This window comes from Anopheles stephensi, chromosome 2, assembly GCF_013141755.1.
Source record: "Anopheles stephensi strain Indian chromosome 2, UCI_ANSTEP_V1.0, whole genome shotgun sequence".
NCBI lineage: Eukaryota > Metazoa > Arthropoda > Insecta > Diptera > Culicidae > Anopheles > Anopheles stephensi.
Window position 1 is genome coordinate 31,016,835 of NC_050202.1, and position 18,844 is coordinate 31,035,678.

At 46.7% G+C, this 18,844-nt stretch overlaps 4 protein-coding genes across 7 annotated transcripts in view; 3 read left to right on the forward strand and 1 right to left on the reverse strand.

Annotated features, from left to right (window-relative positions):
• LOC118506305 (protein king tubby) overlaps window positions 1-2,209 on the reverse strand; it is a 37,317-nt gene extending 35,108 nt beyond the window's left edge. The window contains exon 1 of the mRNA XM_036043253.1: window positions 1,092-2,209. Coding sequence (XP_035899146.1) covers window positions 1,092-1,247 — 156 coding nt within the window. The 5' untranslated portion in view covers window positions 1,248-2,209. The remainder of the gene's footprint in view (window positions 1-1,091) is intronic.
• A 913-nt stretch (window positions 2,210-3,122) lies between these two features.
• Window positions 3,123-4,693, forward strand: LOC118508257 (regulator of microtubule dynamics protein 1-like). Its single transcript, XM_036047877.1, has 2 exons — window positions 3,123-3,742; window positions 3,811-4,693. Exons 1-2 carry the CDS (start codon window positions 3,656-3,658, stop codon window positions 4,411-4,413), a joined length of 690 nt encoding a protein of 229 aa, XP_035903770.1. The 5' UTR covers window positions 3,123-3,655; the 3' UTR covers window positions 4,414-4,693.
• Window positions 4,694-5,392: 699 nt separating this feature from the next.
• Window positions 5,393-6,548, forward strand: LOC118508256 (regulator of microtubule dynamics protein 1-like). The gene is made up of 3 exons (XM_036047875.1): window positions 5,393-5,704; window positions 5,791-6,344; window positions 6,411-6,548. The coding sequence occupies exons 1-3, from the start codon at window positions 5,408-5,410 to the stop codon at window positions 6,466-6,468; spliced, it is 909 nt and encodes a 302-aa protein (XP_035903768.1). The 5' UTR covers window positions 5,393-5,407; the 3' UTR covers window positions 6,469-6,548.
• A 1,901-nt stretch (window positions 6,549-8,449) lies between these two features.
• The window catches only part of LOC118506192 (RNA-binding protein 24-B-like), a 45,625-nt gene continuing 35,230 nt past the window's right edge, over window positions 8,450-18,844 (forward strand). Inside the window, exons 1-2 of one of the 4 annotated variants that reach the window (XM_036042983.1) lie at window positions 8,450-8,592; window positions 9,232-9,704. The gene's annotated coding sequence lies outside the window, so the exon portion shown is untranslated. Of the gene's footprint in view, window positions 8,593-8,642; window positions 8,867-8,914; window positions 8,940-9,231; window positions 9,705-18,844 lie in introns of those variants that run through there. The other 3 variants (XM_036042986.1, XM_036042984.1, XM_036042985.1) reach the window with 3 other exon arrangements.

Here is an 18,844-nt window from a genome sequence, read left to right on the forward strand (position 1 = left end):
TGGAACAATATTTTTATTGTTGCTAGAATACAAAATTGAGGGACCGCATTCGCATCGAATCTAATCCGGGCTGTGTCGACATCGCGTAATATGGAGACTATCATTCAGTCTCGAGTATGTTAAGCTTTTTTCTTTTTGGGTTACCGGGCCTATGTGGTCATGACAACTATATAATGAATTACTAGACTTATTGATATCACGTAGTTTGATGGTCAGCCAGCAGTACGGGCTTAAACGGGTACGGGTTTGATAGCTTAAAGAAGCAAGAAATATTAGGTCAAAATCTCTCCGGCGAAAATATATGAGCAAAGCTCACTAAGACCACAAGAGGCCTTGCCGTCCAAGTAACCTCACCGTCTGAAGAACCTGGTCACCCATCGAGTGGGACACTCGTCGTTATTCAAGAAAACCCGTCTGTCTTGGGAGAGTATATCGTGGTTGAGCCTTGTTGTCCAAGGGGCTCAAAAAGTTTCCAAGTTCATTCTCATAGTCAATCCCACCACCGACCTCCTGAAGTGGGGATTGGCAATCGATCGATTATTTGCTGTTGCTTAAACGAACTTTATATTACTAAAAATATTAAAAATGAGAATTTTTTTAAATTATTCAGCTTAAAGTTTTGATTTTTGATGCTGACATAGTGATAGACACGTTGCTAACACGAAAGTACCAGGATCGAATCCCAACAAGTCGTAGGACGGACTTTCCAACTAAGGGTAAAATCAAATCAAGGAAGCCAGCAGTCATGGCAGGTCTCTATTCTTTTCACTGTTTAGAGAACTCTTGTTGCTATTTGTTATATTTGATAGGTGCAAAAAGTAAGATACGAGTTTTACTTTGAAATCGATGGGATCATAGAAAACGCCCTCCCCGTCCCGTTAAACAATAAAAATCTCTATAGGAATAACAAAACCCAAACAAAACAGCTGTCATGGCAAACTACGATTGTGTTTGTGTTGCTCGGACTTGAAGCGAACTTGTGCGAACTGTTTTGACCTTTCTGGTTGAACTTTTTCAGCTTCCCATCTACCGAGCATACACCGCAAGAAGCATGTTTAATTTGCGCTCTTCTTGGCGGAATCGGTTCTTACCTGCTGTTCCAGCTTCTGGTGCCGGCTGCTAGCATTGTTGTTGTTGTTATTGTTGCCACCAACACCACCGCCGCTGGTACTGCTGGTATTATTGATTGCACTCATTTCGCGGCGTCGTTCTCTCGCGGGGTTCGCTTCTTGGTGGGGCCACTTCATTCACACCTTGCACACGCACCTAAACCACGCGTACACACAAACACACACGCGTGTACATTGATACAACCGCACCACCACCGCGGGAGGAAGCTCACGGCGCGTCGTCAACAAAGCGGAAGCACCCAGCGTTGTCAAGGATTCCGGCAGGATATTCGGACGATTTGCTTCGTTGACGCAATTTTAAAACACTTCACCTCACTCACACAGCTACACCATACTGCACAAACTATTCCGTTCGCAGCACACAACACCATAGCATCGTTGTTGGGTGCAGCCAAGGTTGCTTGGATTGAGCGAGAGAGAGAGAGAGAGCGAGCAATCGGTGCAAAAACAAAAAAAAAACGTGTTGCAGTCACCAATATCTCGTACCAAATGGGGTGATATGCAATTATCAAAGTATACCGATAGAAAACAGATTACACTGGGGACAATGATGATGTGCTCAGTTGCACACGATGCGACGACCGTTGCAATCGAAATCCGATGCGTTCTATCGATGTGTGCAGCAACAACATCAACAACAACTACCACCAACAAACGGCGCCCAGCCGTTGTGATGTCATACGAATCGAAATTATTTTATCGATACCGACCGATGGGCGGACGCTTATTAAGAACGAAAGAAAAAAAAACGAAACACTGGCCGTACGGGAACACTTTTGTTAAGGAGCGTGGTACGAGCTTTTACCACCTACTGCCGACGTTATCCTGTGCACAAACATATCAACACATCACACCTGGACGGCCAAACAAATAGCGCGCACTCACGCACGGGCAGGCAGGCAAGAACTGCAACGGGAGTCGATTGGAATGTCAATTTTTTCCTTCGATTGCGTACAGCCAGCGATGCACAACATATACACAACAGACGACGAGTGCGCGGTTTGCCTCTTGCTCCGGACGCGAACGTTATGAAAATAACGGTAATGGGCAAAGTCAGTTTACAGCCAGGTCTGGCGTAGCAGACGGCTTTTGACAGCTACGCGGTCGATGTGGTAGTGTGTGTGTGTGCTATAAAAAGATTCATAAAATTGCAGGGTTCGTGGCCAAGTTTGTGGATAAATTTCATTCTCTTGGGGGTTTGATATAAATTGTGTAATTTTTCGTCACTCAATTACAACACAAAGCAAAAAATGCTGATTTTGCATACTGCGTGGATTAAAAAAAAGAAACGTAAATACATCGCGTCCTGTGTTTTCATTTTGTCTGGATACTAATTACGCACCGGTCAGACTAAATGAAGACATGGTAAACGAAATTTGCTTCTTATAAACCATCAATTCATCCACAGTTATTGTGTAAATTAACTACTTCAGTCCGCGGCTATCGTGATCATAGTTAAATATCTTTAGCAGACTCTTCGGATACGGGTTAATTTATACCCTACGACTCATAAAATGAAACATATTAGAAATTAAGAAGCACTTAAATAAATGCAAAATCGCATTATTTATATTTGAATTTATCTAACTTCTTTCGAAAAATAATCTGAAAATCGGTTGCTGCTAAGGGTAAAAGGATAAAAAATTCAAATATTTGAAGGTGAACATGTGGCGCACAGTGGTAATTGCGTGGTCATCGCAGGCGGCCCGTGTGATGTAGCATTAGCTCTAAACATTTTTGGAGGGTGCCTCATCGTTTTTAAACAGTGTTTTTCATTCATCAAAAACAGCTTTACAAATGTAAAGAAACAACTGTTGACATAAAAAATTATATAAATATTTGAAAAATGCAACATTCGAAACATAAATTTAAAGGTTTTAAAGGAATTGTTCATGAAATCGAACAAAATCGAAAACAATACAAAACCTCGTTGAACTTCACTCACCACACCAGACAGAACAGCATAGGCTGATTTCAAAATTCAAAATCGTTGCATATTCATCCAAGCCGGTCCAGCGTCGGTGCAACCAGTGCGAGTTGCACTATTCCCTCACAGTGGCGAAGCGCACTCAGCGTGGCAGTGAAATCGTAGAACTTCACGCAAACCAAAACGCTTCCCCACCGGACCCTCATGACGATTCTGTCAGTGGTTTCTGATAAAAACGAGTACCCGCGGCCTGTGCTCGGTACCATATTCGTCTCCAGCTGGGGGTTCCGCGGTTCGTTCGTGCGCACCCTCCATTGCAGTTTGTAATGTGTTTGTGATTAGCCGCTGCACGACCACCACCAGTTAAGTGGCACGAGGGTGGCACATTTTTCGTACCGAATATAACTGTGACTCGGGTGCGACGGGACTGTCGCGGACTTTTACGCACCGCCGTTTTACTTTCCAGCGGTCTTCCGTTCTGACGTGACGGTTTGACGATTGTTTCGGGCGTGTGTACATACAGCGACACTGTTGGAGGGCCCCCGCCTTTTTACGTTCGCCAGCGCGCAACCAATCGATATTCGTGTTTACACCAAAAATGTCTGCCGAAGAGTTGAAGCTGTTGGACGAGATGTTCGAGAACTGCGAGTATCAGGACTCGCTGGACATGATCGAGAAGCTGGCGGTAAGCAAGGCTTGTGACCCGGTGTGCCTGGTGGAAGCTTAACAAATGTATTCCGCTTTCGCTTGCAGGACCGGGATAGTTGTGAGGTGAAGTGGCGCCTGGCAAGGACCGTGTTCTTCCTGTCCAAACAATCCACCGCTGACGACGAGAAGGCAGCGCTCTGCCGGCAAGCGTTCGAGCATGCGACGGCCGCCCTGGCCACGGACGGGGACAACTTCGGCGCCAACAAGTGGTACGGTGCGATACTGTCCGAGAAGGCGGCACTGGACGGTGTGACCGAGCGCATTAAGCAGCTGGAAAACGTACAGAAACACTTCCAGCGTGCGGTAAGCCTGAACGGGACGTCCGACCCAGGCATTTGGCACATGCTCGGCCAGTTCAACTACAAACTGTCGGAGGTGAATTGGATCACGCGCAAGCTTATCAATTCGGTTGCACCGAACCCACCGACCGCCTCGTACGCGGAGGCCCTGGAATGCTTCAGCAAGGCCGAAACGATCAAGCCGAACTTTTACGCCCTGAACCTGCTGTACCTTGGCAAGTGCCATCTGGCGCTGAAGCAACCGAGCGAGGCGAAACCGTGGCTCGAGCGTGCCGCTGCCGTGGATGTACGGTGCGAGGACGACCGGATCTGCCGTGAAGAGGCCACCGAACTGTTGAAGAAACTGTAGAAAAAGCGGTGTGCCGGTTCGGTCCGGGCTGGTCTGCTGGTGCATTGCACCGGTGCACCGGCAGGACGATTCTTGATGTACGCTTAGAAGTGAGTTGAACAGTGACAAGGTAATGTGTTAAGTGTTGCGTGCGTACGGACTTGTTTTTGGTTTTAGAAATCGATCACACGCAATGACGATCACGGCAGGAGTGTACAAAGGTAACAGAGTTTTTTTTTTATTACAAAAAGGCATGTTTGTTAACGGATTCAAATAAAATGCAGCATGTGCAACAAACTAATGATCTTGCAATCGTTGATCGAGTTGGGGGATCACCGGACGCCACATCTCAGCGAATAGAAACTGACGTCAAGTTACGATTAACCTTAAAGGCCAGGCTAGAATTAATTGCCTCTTTTCCTCGCTCCATCATGATTACTGATCTTCCATGGCGAATTGATGCCTATTTTTTTGCTTCGAAAAGGTAATATCCCTATCTTAGATTCTTGCTGCTGAAGTGTGAAGTAGGTATGAAGGTACAACAATACATCTTGACCCGCCATTATCGATAGGTTCCTCTTATCGGTTACGCTGTCAAAGCAGATTTTAAAACCCTCTCCGAAACCCCCTATCAACTTCTTATCATATTGTCGTACTCGTATGCCTTGCGGACTTAAGCGCAAGGTACACAAATAAACTCACTCCTGCTGGGGCAGTGGTGACACAGGGATAATTTTAAGCTACACGAATGAACACGATGAACGCATGCTCAAAGTGCATCCGGACAGGATGAATCTTTTGCACCATCGGAATGAACCGACGTGAATGAAGAGCGATAAGCACTAAACGGCAGCTCGGCTTCTGTTGCACATTGTTCGATTTGTCTAATATGATTCACGTGCTACAGAATGGAGGGGGGGTTGACATCGATGAAATCGTACGAACACGCTTACTCACTTAATGACATCGCAAAATCAGAATCGAGCAGCTGATGAAGGCCCGAGGGTTGACGGAAATGTTCGCCAAAACGCAGATAAGCGCGTATTGTGGCGAGAGCGAGACACGATCCACAGTGTGTATTGGGAAGGAACGTGGATCGCGTCTTCCATCGTTCCGAGGGTGTCACGCAACACAAGCTCCGCGTGGTGAAACTGGTTCTGCAGTGTGGAAGGTCGCTGCAGCCGGCCAGTTCTGTTGTACCACTCCAACCGGTAACATGGCAGACAGCTACGAGGAAGCGGATCAGCTGTTCGCTGAGTGCAAGTTTCGCGAGTCGTACGAACTGCTGAGCAGGAAGCACAACAGCAGTACGGTAAGATTGGGGCACGCCTGCACCGTTAACCGTTAATCGATTCAATTAACAACTTGCTTTGGTTCCGGGGTGGTTTTTTTTTCAAGGACGCGGAATACGAGACCCTGTGGAGGCTGTGCCGTGTGATTTACTCGATCACTCGCGAGCTTGCCGTCGATGAGAAGAAAGCCAAAGAGCTGGAAGCGCTCGTGTTCGAGGGGTTCGAGTATGCGAAGCAAGGTCTAGCCCTGCAACCCAACACTGCCTCGGCCCACAAGTACTACGCGATCTTTCTGGCGGAAAAGTCCGGCATCGAGGGGCTTAAGGAGCGTGTCCTGCAGCTCAGTACCATACTGCGCCATCTGCGCAAGGCAACCGAACTGGACGGCAGTGATCCGTTTGCGTGGTTTGTGCTGGGACGCTTTTACCACAAGCTGGCCGGATTGGCCTGGTTTCAGAAGAAGATGATCCACACGTTCACCACCGACATACCGGAGGCGACGTACGAGGATGCGTTACAGTACTTTGAGCGTGCCGAGACCGTACGGCCCAATTTTTTCCCACTAAACCATCTGATGCTGGGCGATACGTTCGTTGCGCTGAAGGAACCGAAAAAGGCACGTCCATTTCTCGAACTAGCTGCCAATCAGTTGGCGCCACGGTAAGTTTGTGCGGAGGAAGTTTGATACGGAGAGGAAGCATTAATCGCCGGATCCTCTCATTGCAGCACTGCCGACGATCGTGAAGCTCAACGGGAAGCGAAGGCACTGCTCAGGAAGCTCTAACTTGGTGGCCGCTCAAATAATCTCTGTACTATTGTTTCTCTCTGTTTCCTCGCAATAAACCAAACCGAATGCAAATCAAACCAATCGAGTCGTGCGCGTTTGTGGTTAGGTCTGGTTCGGGTGTCTTATCGCCCCGGTTCGAAATGTAAAGCAGACGAAAACGGATGTACTGTCCGTGCGTGCGCGAAAACATATTCTGTCTTGCGGTAGCGAATGGTGGTGTAGATAAGAAACAAAACACAAAAGGTGCTCATCGCACCGCTCGCCGTGCGATAGTGGGTAATCGTTAATGAGTATGGGAAAGCATCTGCACTTCGGTGTTCGATTGCGCCATAACGTGTGTCGAAATGTGTTTCGTTCCGGTCGCCGGAAGGTCGCCAATGCGGACTTGGGTAATCATTTTTCAATTAATGTGGCTTCGGGGAGGACTTGATAAGGACTAGAATATCGCAAGACAACAATGATCCGGCCACCCGCTTACACATTGTTTATTTTTGTAATTTGATGCGAAAATGGGGATCACGTCGAGTTACAAGATCAAAAGCGAAGAAATACCTGTGTCCGATTGCACTACTTACTTACAGTTTCACAATTTACCTACAAACAAACAAACAGTTAGTTGGTTAGATTTTGGATGGTATAATTCTTCTGCCAAACAAAACGGCCCCAAAAAAGCGTGTAACGTCGCTACCACACATTAGCATGCGTTACAGTGACGTCAGCTACGTAACGGTAAGGGAATGAATTATTTCACTGAAATATTTCATCACTAGTACAGCTACTGTGCGATAGATGGCCATATCCACGTTGGGTGGTAGTTAAACTTGCACTTGGACTTGGGTGTTTAAATTGTTTTGCTTGGGAAAGTTAGCAGTAAAATATAAAATTGAATTATTATTAACTGATGATTTGATCCAATTTTAAATTCCATAAAAAATTAAGTGTTTTGGAGCACACATTCCCACAATTGTAAATTCTTCAGGTAACAGTACATAAAATCAGGGAAAGAAGAAAATGGCAGCTCCAAACCTATTAAGGTTGCAGGAAGAGGCAAATGAGGTCTGTGAGATTCGAAGGCTTCACAAATAAACGAAAAAAATGAGATTGTGGCGCCAACTAATAAAAAAAAATCTATTTCGAGAATATTATACTCGTATTTAACGTGTGCTTAAAAGCAATACGTTTTAGATACGTTTATGTATTTAATAAAAAAGCCAAAAACCAGATATTCAAGGTTCAATTCTCGATTAAAACCAAAGATCTTAACATCTTTTTTTTGTAACGGAAGCACTGTATATACCGAAACTTGTTCTTTGAGGTTTAAAAACTTTTTTGTAAACTCTCTCTCTATCTCTCTCTCTATCTCTCTTCCTCTCTCTCTTCTTGGCCTAACGACCTCCCAAGGTCATGCCTGCCATTTCTGACTTATTAGACTCAATGATACCACGTAGTAGGATCGTCAGTCTTGACTACGGGAGAACGGTCCGGATAGGATTTGAACCTCGGTTCTACTGTGTGAAGACCGGCACCATTGTTGCTTCACCACCGGTCCGCCCTTTTTTGTGAACTACATGGCGTATTTATATTTATACTTTTTCTTCTTCTTTCTTGGCCTTACGACCTCTTAGGCCATGTCTGCCATTTTTGGCTAGACTAGACTTATTGTTAGTGTATAGTTGTATAGTCAGTAAAATAGAAGTACAAAAAAGACGTAAGAAAAAAAAGAAGTATAGTAAAAAGACAAACATCTAAACAAGGTATACTAATTCATTAAATTTTAAAACCACAAAACATTTCCCATAAGGAAAAACATTGTACCGATCGCTAGGGATGTACGGATAGGCCGTGCATGCTTCCTCTTCGAGTGAAGCGTACAGCGCACACGAACCACCATACCATCTCTCTTACCCACCTCGAACAAGCGACTTCGGCTTTCGTTCGGCTTGCCTGACAGTCCACAGCCAACCAACAGCACACAGCACACTTCCACAGCAGTTTCAATCTAACTTTGCGCGTGACATAGCGAACAGGGTACACTTTTCGCTGCTGCTGCTTCCGCTACTGCTGAAAACGCGCCATAAAATTTGCATCGTGCAAAACTGTTTGGAAGCGTCGTTCTTTACGGTAAACGGTGGCGTCAAGACGCGTTGTGATAGTTTCACTGCAATCGTACCTCAGTTTGGTGAATCAAAGTACTGAAATTAACTGTGCTGCGTTGGGGGTAGCGCGGTGTACCACAGCTGGAGGGTGTCCGGATCTTTCCGTGTTGTGTGTTTATCCGCGTCAACAAGTCTGTACCGTACCGCGTGTCTTTCGCCCAATTATTAGCAACAGTGTGGAGATAGTTTTGATAAGCGAAGCAGCAACAGTCCGTCATAGAAAACACGTGTAGAGAGAGGTGCGTGAGGGTTTTCCGCTTGTGTACTTCATGGCAGTCAAGTCAGCAGGGTCCGTGCAGTTCGTAGAATTGAGTATGAGTTTCGCGAACGGGGACCAAATCCATCAGGATTGATCACGTTATTGTCTGCGTTGCCTTTCATGCATAGTCTTGCTTGTTCCCTTAGTTTCAGGTCTTGCTATACTTTGTTTAATGAAGAATTGTATTCATTTTTAAGGTTATATTTTTAAAAAGTTAGTTTCTTGTATAAACATCGCGAAAAATAAGAACTTTTTATATCGCTTCGGAAGTTCTGACTACACGAGCGATCTCTGCAGGCATCAAAATAACACATCAAAAATCTACACATTCTCTCTGTTTTGCAGTTACAAAGCCAATCTAAGCAGGCAAGGGTGTTTTTTTGTGATATGCTCCTCGAGTGTTTTGCCCAAGGGAACCCAAAGTGAAAAAAGTAAAGCCTCAAAAAAATAAAACTAAAATTCTCAAGTTCTCCGGGAATAGTGTGTACGTACGTGTGGGTTGCGTGTTGGTGCTGTGTGCGCGCGATTGTGTGTGTGTGTGTGAAAGATAGCCACGCGGAGCCTGCTGGTTTGGTGGTGAACAACCCCTGATCGAACCGTGCGCATATATTAGATCGTTTGTTGCCGTTTGAAGAAAATAGTGAGGAAAACACAGCATCCACCTCCACCACCACCACTGCCGCCCGCGTGAGGTCACACCGAAGAAGGGGAAAGCGAGGAAAATTAGTTGTTGCTTACCGTGTGTTCGGGGGCGAAGCGCCGCACAAGCAGCCGCGATTCAGGGAGCCGGACAGCGAGCAAACAGAAGAAGAAATCAGGTAATGCACCATTATACACATCTACCAGTAGCGAACGAAGCGCTGAGGCCTACTACACACCAAAGCCTGTGCAGTGCTAATAACAATAATAATGCTACCTATAATTGCCCCTTGTGTGCGCTTCTTGCGATGGAAAAGCGCACACCCGCCGCAGTAGGCTGTGCGGATGCGTCGGTGAACGCTTTACGCGAAATGGAAAACCGACATTAGCGCCTACTTCCCCCGGGGTTCGGGGTCTGGTCTCGGGATATGTTCCGCCGGACATAACTGGAATGTTTGGAAAATCGGTCTTTCGCAGCAGGCAGATCGCCGGACGGACTATTGGATGCGAGGGCGATCGCCGGTTTAGGTTATTTTGTTCGGATGGGGATTCAATTCTTAAGCAAGCGGGAGCACAGGAAAATGCTAATTGATGGCCGTGGAGTTATGACCGGTGCCCAGATGCCCAGGTGGATACAGTTAATCGCGTAGCTCTTTTTCCGTTCTGTTGCAGCCCTTCGTAGCAACTTTGTACGGAAAATGCACGAAATACACCCAGGAAAAGTTCATTCCAAGCGTTCTCATTTTGATACTGATGTCCCTGTTTAGATAGCGAAGCATCGAAAGACTCAAAAATTGGAACCCCTCCGTGTCGGTTAGAATGTGTACATGTTAATGGTCTTACGTGCATCCTCGTCACCGAGGGGTTGTTGAGCCAAACGACGCACTACTACCCGGGTACGGGAACTTGCAGCGTGCGTCCTGTACATTATTGCGTCTCTATGGAAGTGCGTGTGTGTGTGTGTGTTTCTGTGAATTGATCCCGTTTGTCGATGCCATACTGTTCCCTTACTTTGCCTGCAAGGGATGGAACAGGCACCAGACGACAGACTGAAGCGTGTCCTCCGGTGAAGTACGAACACAAGGGGTTTCGATTCCGATTCTGCACACCGTGTATGTGTGTGTAGATGTATTTGTTAGCTGACAGGGGAAAGATTTCGCTTTTTTGTGTGTGACAGAAGGGAGTGTGATGCCGTCGACTCACGGATCCTGCCATCGGGTTCGTCGGATAAGGGTGTGCGATGAACCGAGATCTCGGGGAATCGGGCTTGACGGACGGTTGATTAGAATGAGAGAAATAATGAATTTCGTTGGAAATCGCTGGACGTGATTTTGAGAATCTTTTGTGGCAAGTTCTGGCATATTTGTTGGCTATTTCTGAGCGTGTCTCAGCTTAATGTTTGGTAGTTTGTTTATTGCTACTATCAAGTTTTTTGAAATTCTGGGCTAATTGCTTAAGATCTCCTTATATTGATGAGTTCCTTATCTGCTTACTAATAGGACGATCGTTGGTACCATAGTCCTGGTATCGAATACTACCCTGATCGTTCTTCTTTAGCCTGAGACTGAATATCCGGTTTAGTAGTGAAAATAAGTCAAGCAGTAAATCATCATATGGCCGGTATGACCTAACATTGCCTTAAATTGCCTTCATCTCCTGGCGGACTATATTTAAAAACCTTGGTTCAAAGTGTCTTGTTAATTATGACCTGAAGTTTATTGAGGATCAGTATCAGTATTACCATACCAAAATAATATTGTTTTAATGCTTTGGATGTTTATTTATCTTAATTCTTCAAAACATAGAGCACATTCGCCATTCCAGCCGAAACCATTTTATTCCCTATTTTCATTGTCAACGAGAGAGAGAGAGAGATTCGTAATGAATTACCCGTTAGAGCTTGTGCGAATGTTGGCGGAAAACTTTACCGGTTCGGTTCGGATGGTGTTTAGAGTTCGATCGTTCGATTAAGTCTTTCGCTCGGTTGACCTCTCGCACCTGCCAAAATCTCAAGTCAAGTTTTGTGGTCTCGGACCACGATGGTTCGACGGTCGATTGTGGTCGGTGTGGGGGGGCCGCACCATCAATAGCAGGCATTAAAACGTTTTCCGATCGTTTATCGTGACGATCAAACGAGGCAGCAGAAGATGGCGAAGAAGTAATCGGACGCGTGTGGGGAATCGCTGTTAAAATCGTTCACGGCTTTCGGGTTGGGTGTTGTTGTTGTTGGTAGTCGGTTCTTCTTCTGCGACGCAACTGTAGACGAAGAAAGTGCGCTACACACACGCGCACGCACGCCTCGGATTCATACCTTCGGGCAACAAAACTGGCACTCTCTGGCTGGGCTGTTGGGCCGTGCTGGTCATTATCGGTCGTTTCGTAACGAAACATCTCGGCAGAAGAAAGATCGCGGCCCCTCCGGGAGGGCCCCCTGGATCCTGGGACTAGCGCGTTTGGCTGTGGGGAAGATCGAAGAAGGAAGAAGGCAAACAACCGCTGCTTGCGGCTGCTGCTGGTTGTGCTGCTGCTAGCCTAAAAGCCTCTCTGGTGGTGTTGCCTCCCCGATGCCGGTGGCGGCGAACCAAGCCAAGCAACCCGAACGGGGTACACACACGTGGTGCGTTTCGCGTTTCGGTTTGTACGCATGAAGCCCATGATGATTCACGCGCATCTAACCCCTTCGCTTCCTCTCCGATCTCGCTCCCCTCCCTTCTCCCCCCAACGCCCATTTCCCTTCTGGCAGATGGCTGAACCGGCCTAACGGGAGGTGGTTGGTTGCAGCCACCGGAGAAAAAAGGAGGCAAAATTACGATCGTAATGTGTGCGAAAGAAGAAAATCAAGCACGAATAAAAAAAGTGCCAGAAAGAGGTGGAAATAGGAGCAAACGGACCATTTCCTAGGTGCCTGATTTTACGTTGGGTTGTTGGGGCCTGTTGGCCGGGCTCCACTTATGACTCTCGCGCGATGATTAACAAATTATTTTCAACCACCTTTACTTCCTTGCCCCAACCAAACGTCGGGTGAGTTCCTCCGGTGATACCGCACGCGGGACGACCCTGTGGTGATTTGATTGGGCAAGTGTTCCGGGGTCGGTGAAAATTTGGAGGCTCTTTCGGGCGGCCTCCCCAAAAAAAAGGAGTCATAAAAAGAATGTTCGTAAGGCCCGAAATGCAGGTGTTGGAAAATGTTGCCGGCCGTGCGCGCGCGCCCTCTTTCTTTCGCTCGATGTTGGCCAGATGGATTGCCATTATCAAATGGTGAGGGGAGAGATTGAGGTTACTTGCATCTTAATTTTACGGTGGCTTTTCTTTTCTGTGGTCTTTGGTTGTGTGTTTTATTATTCGCAGTTATTGTAGGTCGTATTGATTGGTGGATGATGTATAGATAATACTTTTTATGAGATTTTGTAAATTTCCCATGCTCTTCTACCATTTTTTGCGGTGGCACCTTCAGCTTCTAGATGTGGCCTGACGATCGTTGGTGCGGCCAGGTGATAGAGGCAACAACAGTCCTCACACGGCAGAACTGGGGTTCAAATCCCATCTGGGCCAGTACCCTCTGTGTGAGGATGGAAGTATCCAGCTACGTGGTGTTCACAAGTCTATAAGGCCAGAAATGGCAGGCATAACCTAAGAGGTCTCAGTCAGTCAGTCTGAGGGTCAGTCTGCTGCGAGTATAGGAGGACAGTCTGGATGAGATGATGAGATGTGGATGAGCAACAAAAACCCATTCCTGTATTAGAGATTTTCTATTAAAACATCCCACCATAGTTGACTCTAGTTCCTTTTTCCTTCAACTACATAAGCCAGTTGTTTTGAGCAGAAAACACAAGACATATTTTGCGAACATAAAGCCCGGCGGAGGGTTCCAATAACTCTCGCAAGCAATACCCGTTAGAAAGAGATAATCCGCGGATTGTCCTCCATTCTGATCCGGAACCCTGATCCAGTTAGCCGATGATGATAAGCTCGATTGCAACCAAACAACAACAAAAAAACCGGTGTGTAGAAAAGAAAAATGAAAACAAACAAGGAAAGTGGGAAAATTAGCGCCCCCAGCGATCGTAAATCTTGATCGGTCGGAAAAAAAGACGAGCGGTAATGTGGTGAAAATTGGCACACAGGCCACAGCAGTAGACATCTCAGAGCCCACCATCAAACTCTTCTCTTCCGTTTTTCGGTAAACAAGCACACCTCTCTAGCAGGCAGGCTAATTAGTTTGTTTTGATGGCTGATAACGTCAGCAGAGCGCTGGTGGTTTGGAAGATGGGAAGAAAGTGGAGATCACTGCGCGATCCTCAGGGATATATTTTCCGGTGACTTTTTTAATGTGTTCTAAATGATATTTCGTGCGCATTGCACACCGAGTTTTGAACTCGTTTATGCAAACAAAACGGTGTGATTTCTGTACCGTGTTAGTATGTTATACGCATCAACACAGCAACAACAGACCCAGCTGCTGCTGCTGCTGCTGCTGCTGCATATGTGTACAGTACGCAAGGGTGCTGCACAATACCTTGCCGAGCGCTGGGTTATGATAGGGTGTGGTGGTGTGTGTGCTTTGTTGCTCCGGTACCATACCGGAGTGTACGAAAAAAAAGGGAAAAACGGTTCCGAAATGGAAAAACAGTAAGGGGGAGAGAGGATGTATACGAGGCAAAAGTCAGCCATCCGAGAAGGCACTACTCGCGCATCGAGAGCATTTTATTCTGTTTTTCTTGTATTTTTCCTTTTTTTTTGTTTGTTTTGTTATTCCCTTCCACACGCAAAACCCCTCGGAACGCGGACCCCGTGGTGATCGAGGAGCGGCGTGTGGCGTTGTAGGCGCGTGTGTGTTGCCGCGAACGAGCGCGCGCGTTCGCGATCTTCTTCATGCACAACAAACCCGTGTATGGATCGTATGGATGTGTGGTGCTGTGATGGTATTGGTGGTGCTCGCGATTGCGCGAACCTTTTTTCCACCCAAAACCTCCACCACGCGCCCTCGAGGTGTCTAGGCTTTTCCAGCGGGTTCCGGTTTCGGGTCAATCAGTCAACGTCCGGCCGGGTGGTGCTTGCATGCACACGGAAGTGCCACTGAACCGTCGCGATCGGGGGCGAGTTTCGGGCACAACCTGGGCCCCGATTTTTGTAAGGTTTGGCTTTGGGTTGAAGGAAAAGGGAAGCAAGAGAGAGAGAGAGAGGCTAAAGGGAAAAGTGTGGTGGGCAGCCCTGGGTATCGTACCGTGATGCCGCTCTGTGGCTCTTGACCGGTTCAAACCCGTCCAGCCCGAAATTATAAATTGCCACTACCGCCGGATTGGGAAAAAAGGAAGTCCGGAGGTGAAATTTAGAAATTTGTTGTGGTGGAAAATTAATACAATTTCGATGGCGCTGAGCGTTGTAATAATAAATTGACAGACGCTCACACAATCTGGGGGAGTAAAGTGCTCTGAAGCGTCGATCCGTTGGTATGGCACCACCAACTTCTGGGCTCTCTGCACCGCAAACAACAGGGCTCACACATTATACGATGAAGAGCTTCTTCACCGTTTCGGTGCCAGTGAGCAAGGTTGCGTTGGTAAGTTATTACATCCAAACTGGATCGTAAGTGTGCCATCAACGGTGGCTAACAAGGCACAACGCCACTTCTTCGGTATCATTTCATACTATCAGCCACATTTTCTAATGAGTGCGCGGGGTAGGACAAAGCCAGGTTGGCGTATATCTGCTGTTTCGTGAACTCTGCGGCGTAACGTGGACGGCGCGTTGTAAACAGCTGTAGCAAGCGACTGACGTGATTGGTAATGGTTTATTGCTTTATTGTTTGTACGATTCGAATTCCTCGTGGGTGAAGCAAGCGCACGGTCAACCGCACGGTAAAATGTGTGTTCGGTGCGTAATGTATGTACGATCGTGTAGTTTCTGACGGGCGAGTGATGTCCTAAAGCATCAGTATCCAGCCAAGTGCGTACGCTCTGATAGCAGCACTGGCCGTGGTGTGATAGTGGTTATGCTCGGGGCAATGGCGGCCAAGCTGATGTATAACTAGTGTTTATTATTATGTATGTCTTTTTTATATGTAACCTATATCTTGCTCTTTGTGTGGGGCGTTAAGTTTCGAGGTTTATGGGTGTGTTTCATGTTTTCTGTTGGCCAATTTTTATAGAGGCTTTAAGTATTATCCTCTTAATTATTCTCTCCTAGAAGGACTTGTTGTTCTAAGTTCAGTTCTTGTCTAAAGTTCGTTAGAGAATTCTGAACGTGGCCTGGACATTGAAAGCCTGACCGGGGCATTCCTCGTAGTGAGGTCTAACTATCCAACAACGTGGTATCATTAGGTCTTTTAGGCCTGAAATGTCAGGCATGACCTAAGAGAGAGGTCGTTAGGCCAAGAAGAGACATTTATTGACCATCTTCATGAATATCTTAATCATAAGAGTTGATGACTTTGTCTTACCAGCTGAAAACCCCTGCATTTTAATCCAAACATTATGTATAGCATACTTTTTATTAACTAACTTAGAGATCTTTTACTATCATATACAGAGAGTGCAGATAAACGCAGGATATTTAATTAAATATTTAAACATTTTAAATACTCCAACAGAATCGGCTGAACAATTGTTACTTGATTCTGCAGTAGCACATCGGCAGGCAACAAATCTGCTGAACATATTCTCCGACAGGGGTTCGCTGGCTGGCCCTTTGTCTTTCGTTTTTAAAGGGCAAACACGAACACGGGACGACGGACCGTGCCCGTGAATAGCTTGCATGAATGGAAAACGAAAGAATTCGACCGTTCCTGTATCCGGCAGGACGAGCAGGCAGGCTACAAGCAGGCGTCCTTTTTTTTTGTTTGAAGGGTGTAAGAATGCTGAACCTGCGCCCATGTTTGACGTGCTTGTGTTAGTGTGTGGAGGATACGAAGAGTTGGTTTGCAAACTGTGCTGCACGGCAGGGATATCCATACATCCGCCGCAGAAGTTTTACTTCGTATTTGTATGTTTCGTTTGCTTCTTTCGCAACGAATCATCCCTCCAAGTTGCTCGTTGCCGAAAACTAATCACGAGCGGCACGAATCATAATGGCTGCCGGATGTGAGAAGAGCGAGCGCAGGAATGGAAATGCGAACGCGGGATATTGACCCTCCTGCGGGAGGAATCCTGGCGAATTACGGCTACCTCTCCCCCCTACCAGGACTTTCGCTCTGGATGACAATGGGATGGATTTTCCCTTTTTTCGTCGTTACTACGCCACATTCCGTTTTGCATGTAGTAACCAATAATTTCTGCCGTATGTAATGTCCGATTTGATATCGATGTTCTGTGTTTGTTGGGGGTGAAGATACATGCAACACAGTACGATGCGTTTTCCAGGGCCTTCCGGTGCACAGACTCGTAGTTCAGTGTAGCATAAGTATTTCGAAAACAAAAAGACATGCTGGACCCCGTGGTAGGAATATTTTTCATTAATTTACGCATAATTTGAATAGCTGTCCGTTTCATGTTTGTTGGGGTACCTTGGGGTATGGAAGGCCTGTACAGACAACTGTCATTACAGTAGATGGGGGAGGTTATAGTTCGTTTCCACCGTCCGTCCCATCTGTTTCTTTGTTTCTTCGCAACTGACACGGTGTAGTTTATCGTGCAGGCCAGGACAAGGGTCCTTGGCTGGTGCTAATCATTAATTCATCCTCCAAGTGTACTTGCCCCCCCTTCTGATGCCTCCCAGATGCCGCTTCTCATTTGTCCAAGACAAGCGTCCGTTATTTTTCATCCCTTCCCATCCCTTACTGTACCGACTCGCGTTCGTGTGCGCGTATCCTGTGAAGCTTGGAACGCACACGAAAGAACCTCGTGGATCAGACAGTTTTATGTGGTTGCGGCAGTTCTTGAGGCAGTTTAATTTGCTGGTTCTCGCCTCACATGAGCAGCGTGCACATCGAGTGAGAGAGAGAGAGAGGGAGAGTGCGCGCCAAGATGAAAGACAGCTGGGAATTTAAAGATTCACGTCGCCCTGCGTCTTGTGCAGCGTCACTGCTGCAGCACCGTACAGGGAATGGCGCTGGCGTGTGTGTGTGTGTGTGAGCGGGCTCGGTAAGGTTGATACACTTTGTTGCGATTTTATTGCAGTTTTAAATAGCTTTCTTGATGTGTTTTTGTTTGTTCTTTTTGTCCGGATGCTTTCGTGGTGATCACTGATTTGAGCTGCTTTGCGAAGCGAAAGCGAAAACAGGGAAATGGCCAAATGAAACCAAATCCCTTTTGGGGAGATATGCTCGGGAGAAGATCGGAAGAAATAATATGATGTTGTTTACTTCGTCATCATGTGCTACATGCTCTGGTGGAGAGTTTATTAAGTTCCCATCGATTGGCGTAAAAATGTTTACTGTCGCAGGATGTAACTTTCTGCTCTGGTTTAAATAAGTAGAAATCCCACGGCAGCGGTGTATTCTAAGCTCTTTAATATTGTTGCTTGCAGCCTAGACCCATTTAATATTTGTCTGTGTTTATTCTTATGATCGTGTCATTGATCAGGGTAACAACGTACACCTTCGTACCCGAAGTCCTGATACTACATATTAGGATACGATCTTTTTTCCCTTAAGCAGTTTCCATATGGCACAACGGTGTGAAGCCAAAAGACAGCGCACATGTGCCATAAATTCTCACCCGAGTGTAAAGACCCCCTTTAGGCGAGTCTAATCAATGCATACCGTGCCATATGACGGGAGAGTTTAAAAAAAATTCTCATTTTTTCGTGGAGTCTCCTGCAACGACTCTTTCGTCAGGGGGTCATTTACCCCTCGCGGTGCGAAAGGGCTACAGTTATTATGATAATTTGTGGCACAATACTGGCTGGCAGTAGTGGTTCTCACGCCGTCCGGATCCTTACATGCTCTCCTGCTTGAGCCCAGTGAGACGGTGGTTCCCCCACGTCGATTGTCTACGATCACGCTCGTGTGCGTTTTGATAAGGGTGGAAGGTGGAAGGTCTACGCACAAGCCAGAAGCCACACGCAGGAAAAAACAAACCGCAGCCGAGTACCCAGTAGCAGCAGTGCAGACCATCTGCTGTCAAGATCGCTACGCCTGTGTGTATGCATTTGCGCAGGCTCGTCAAACGATGTAGTGGAGGTTCCTTGTCGTTTGTCTCGCTGGATGCAGCGGGACACGGTTTCGCTACGGTGGCATTATGATGATAGTTTTTCCAAATGTTTTCAAAGGCTCCCGGAAGGACATGTGTGCTATCGACCGACGACATGCAAGATCGTGTGCAGTAGTGTAGAACCGGGGATCGCGCACGTACGCTCGGCAAGGGGGTCACGATCCTTTTTT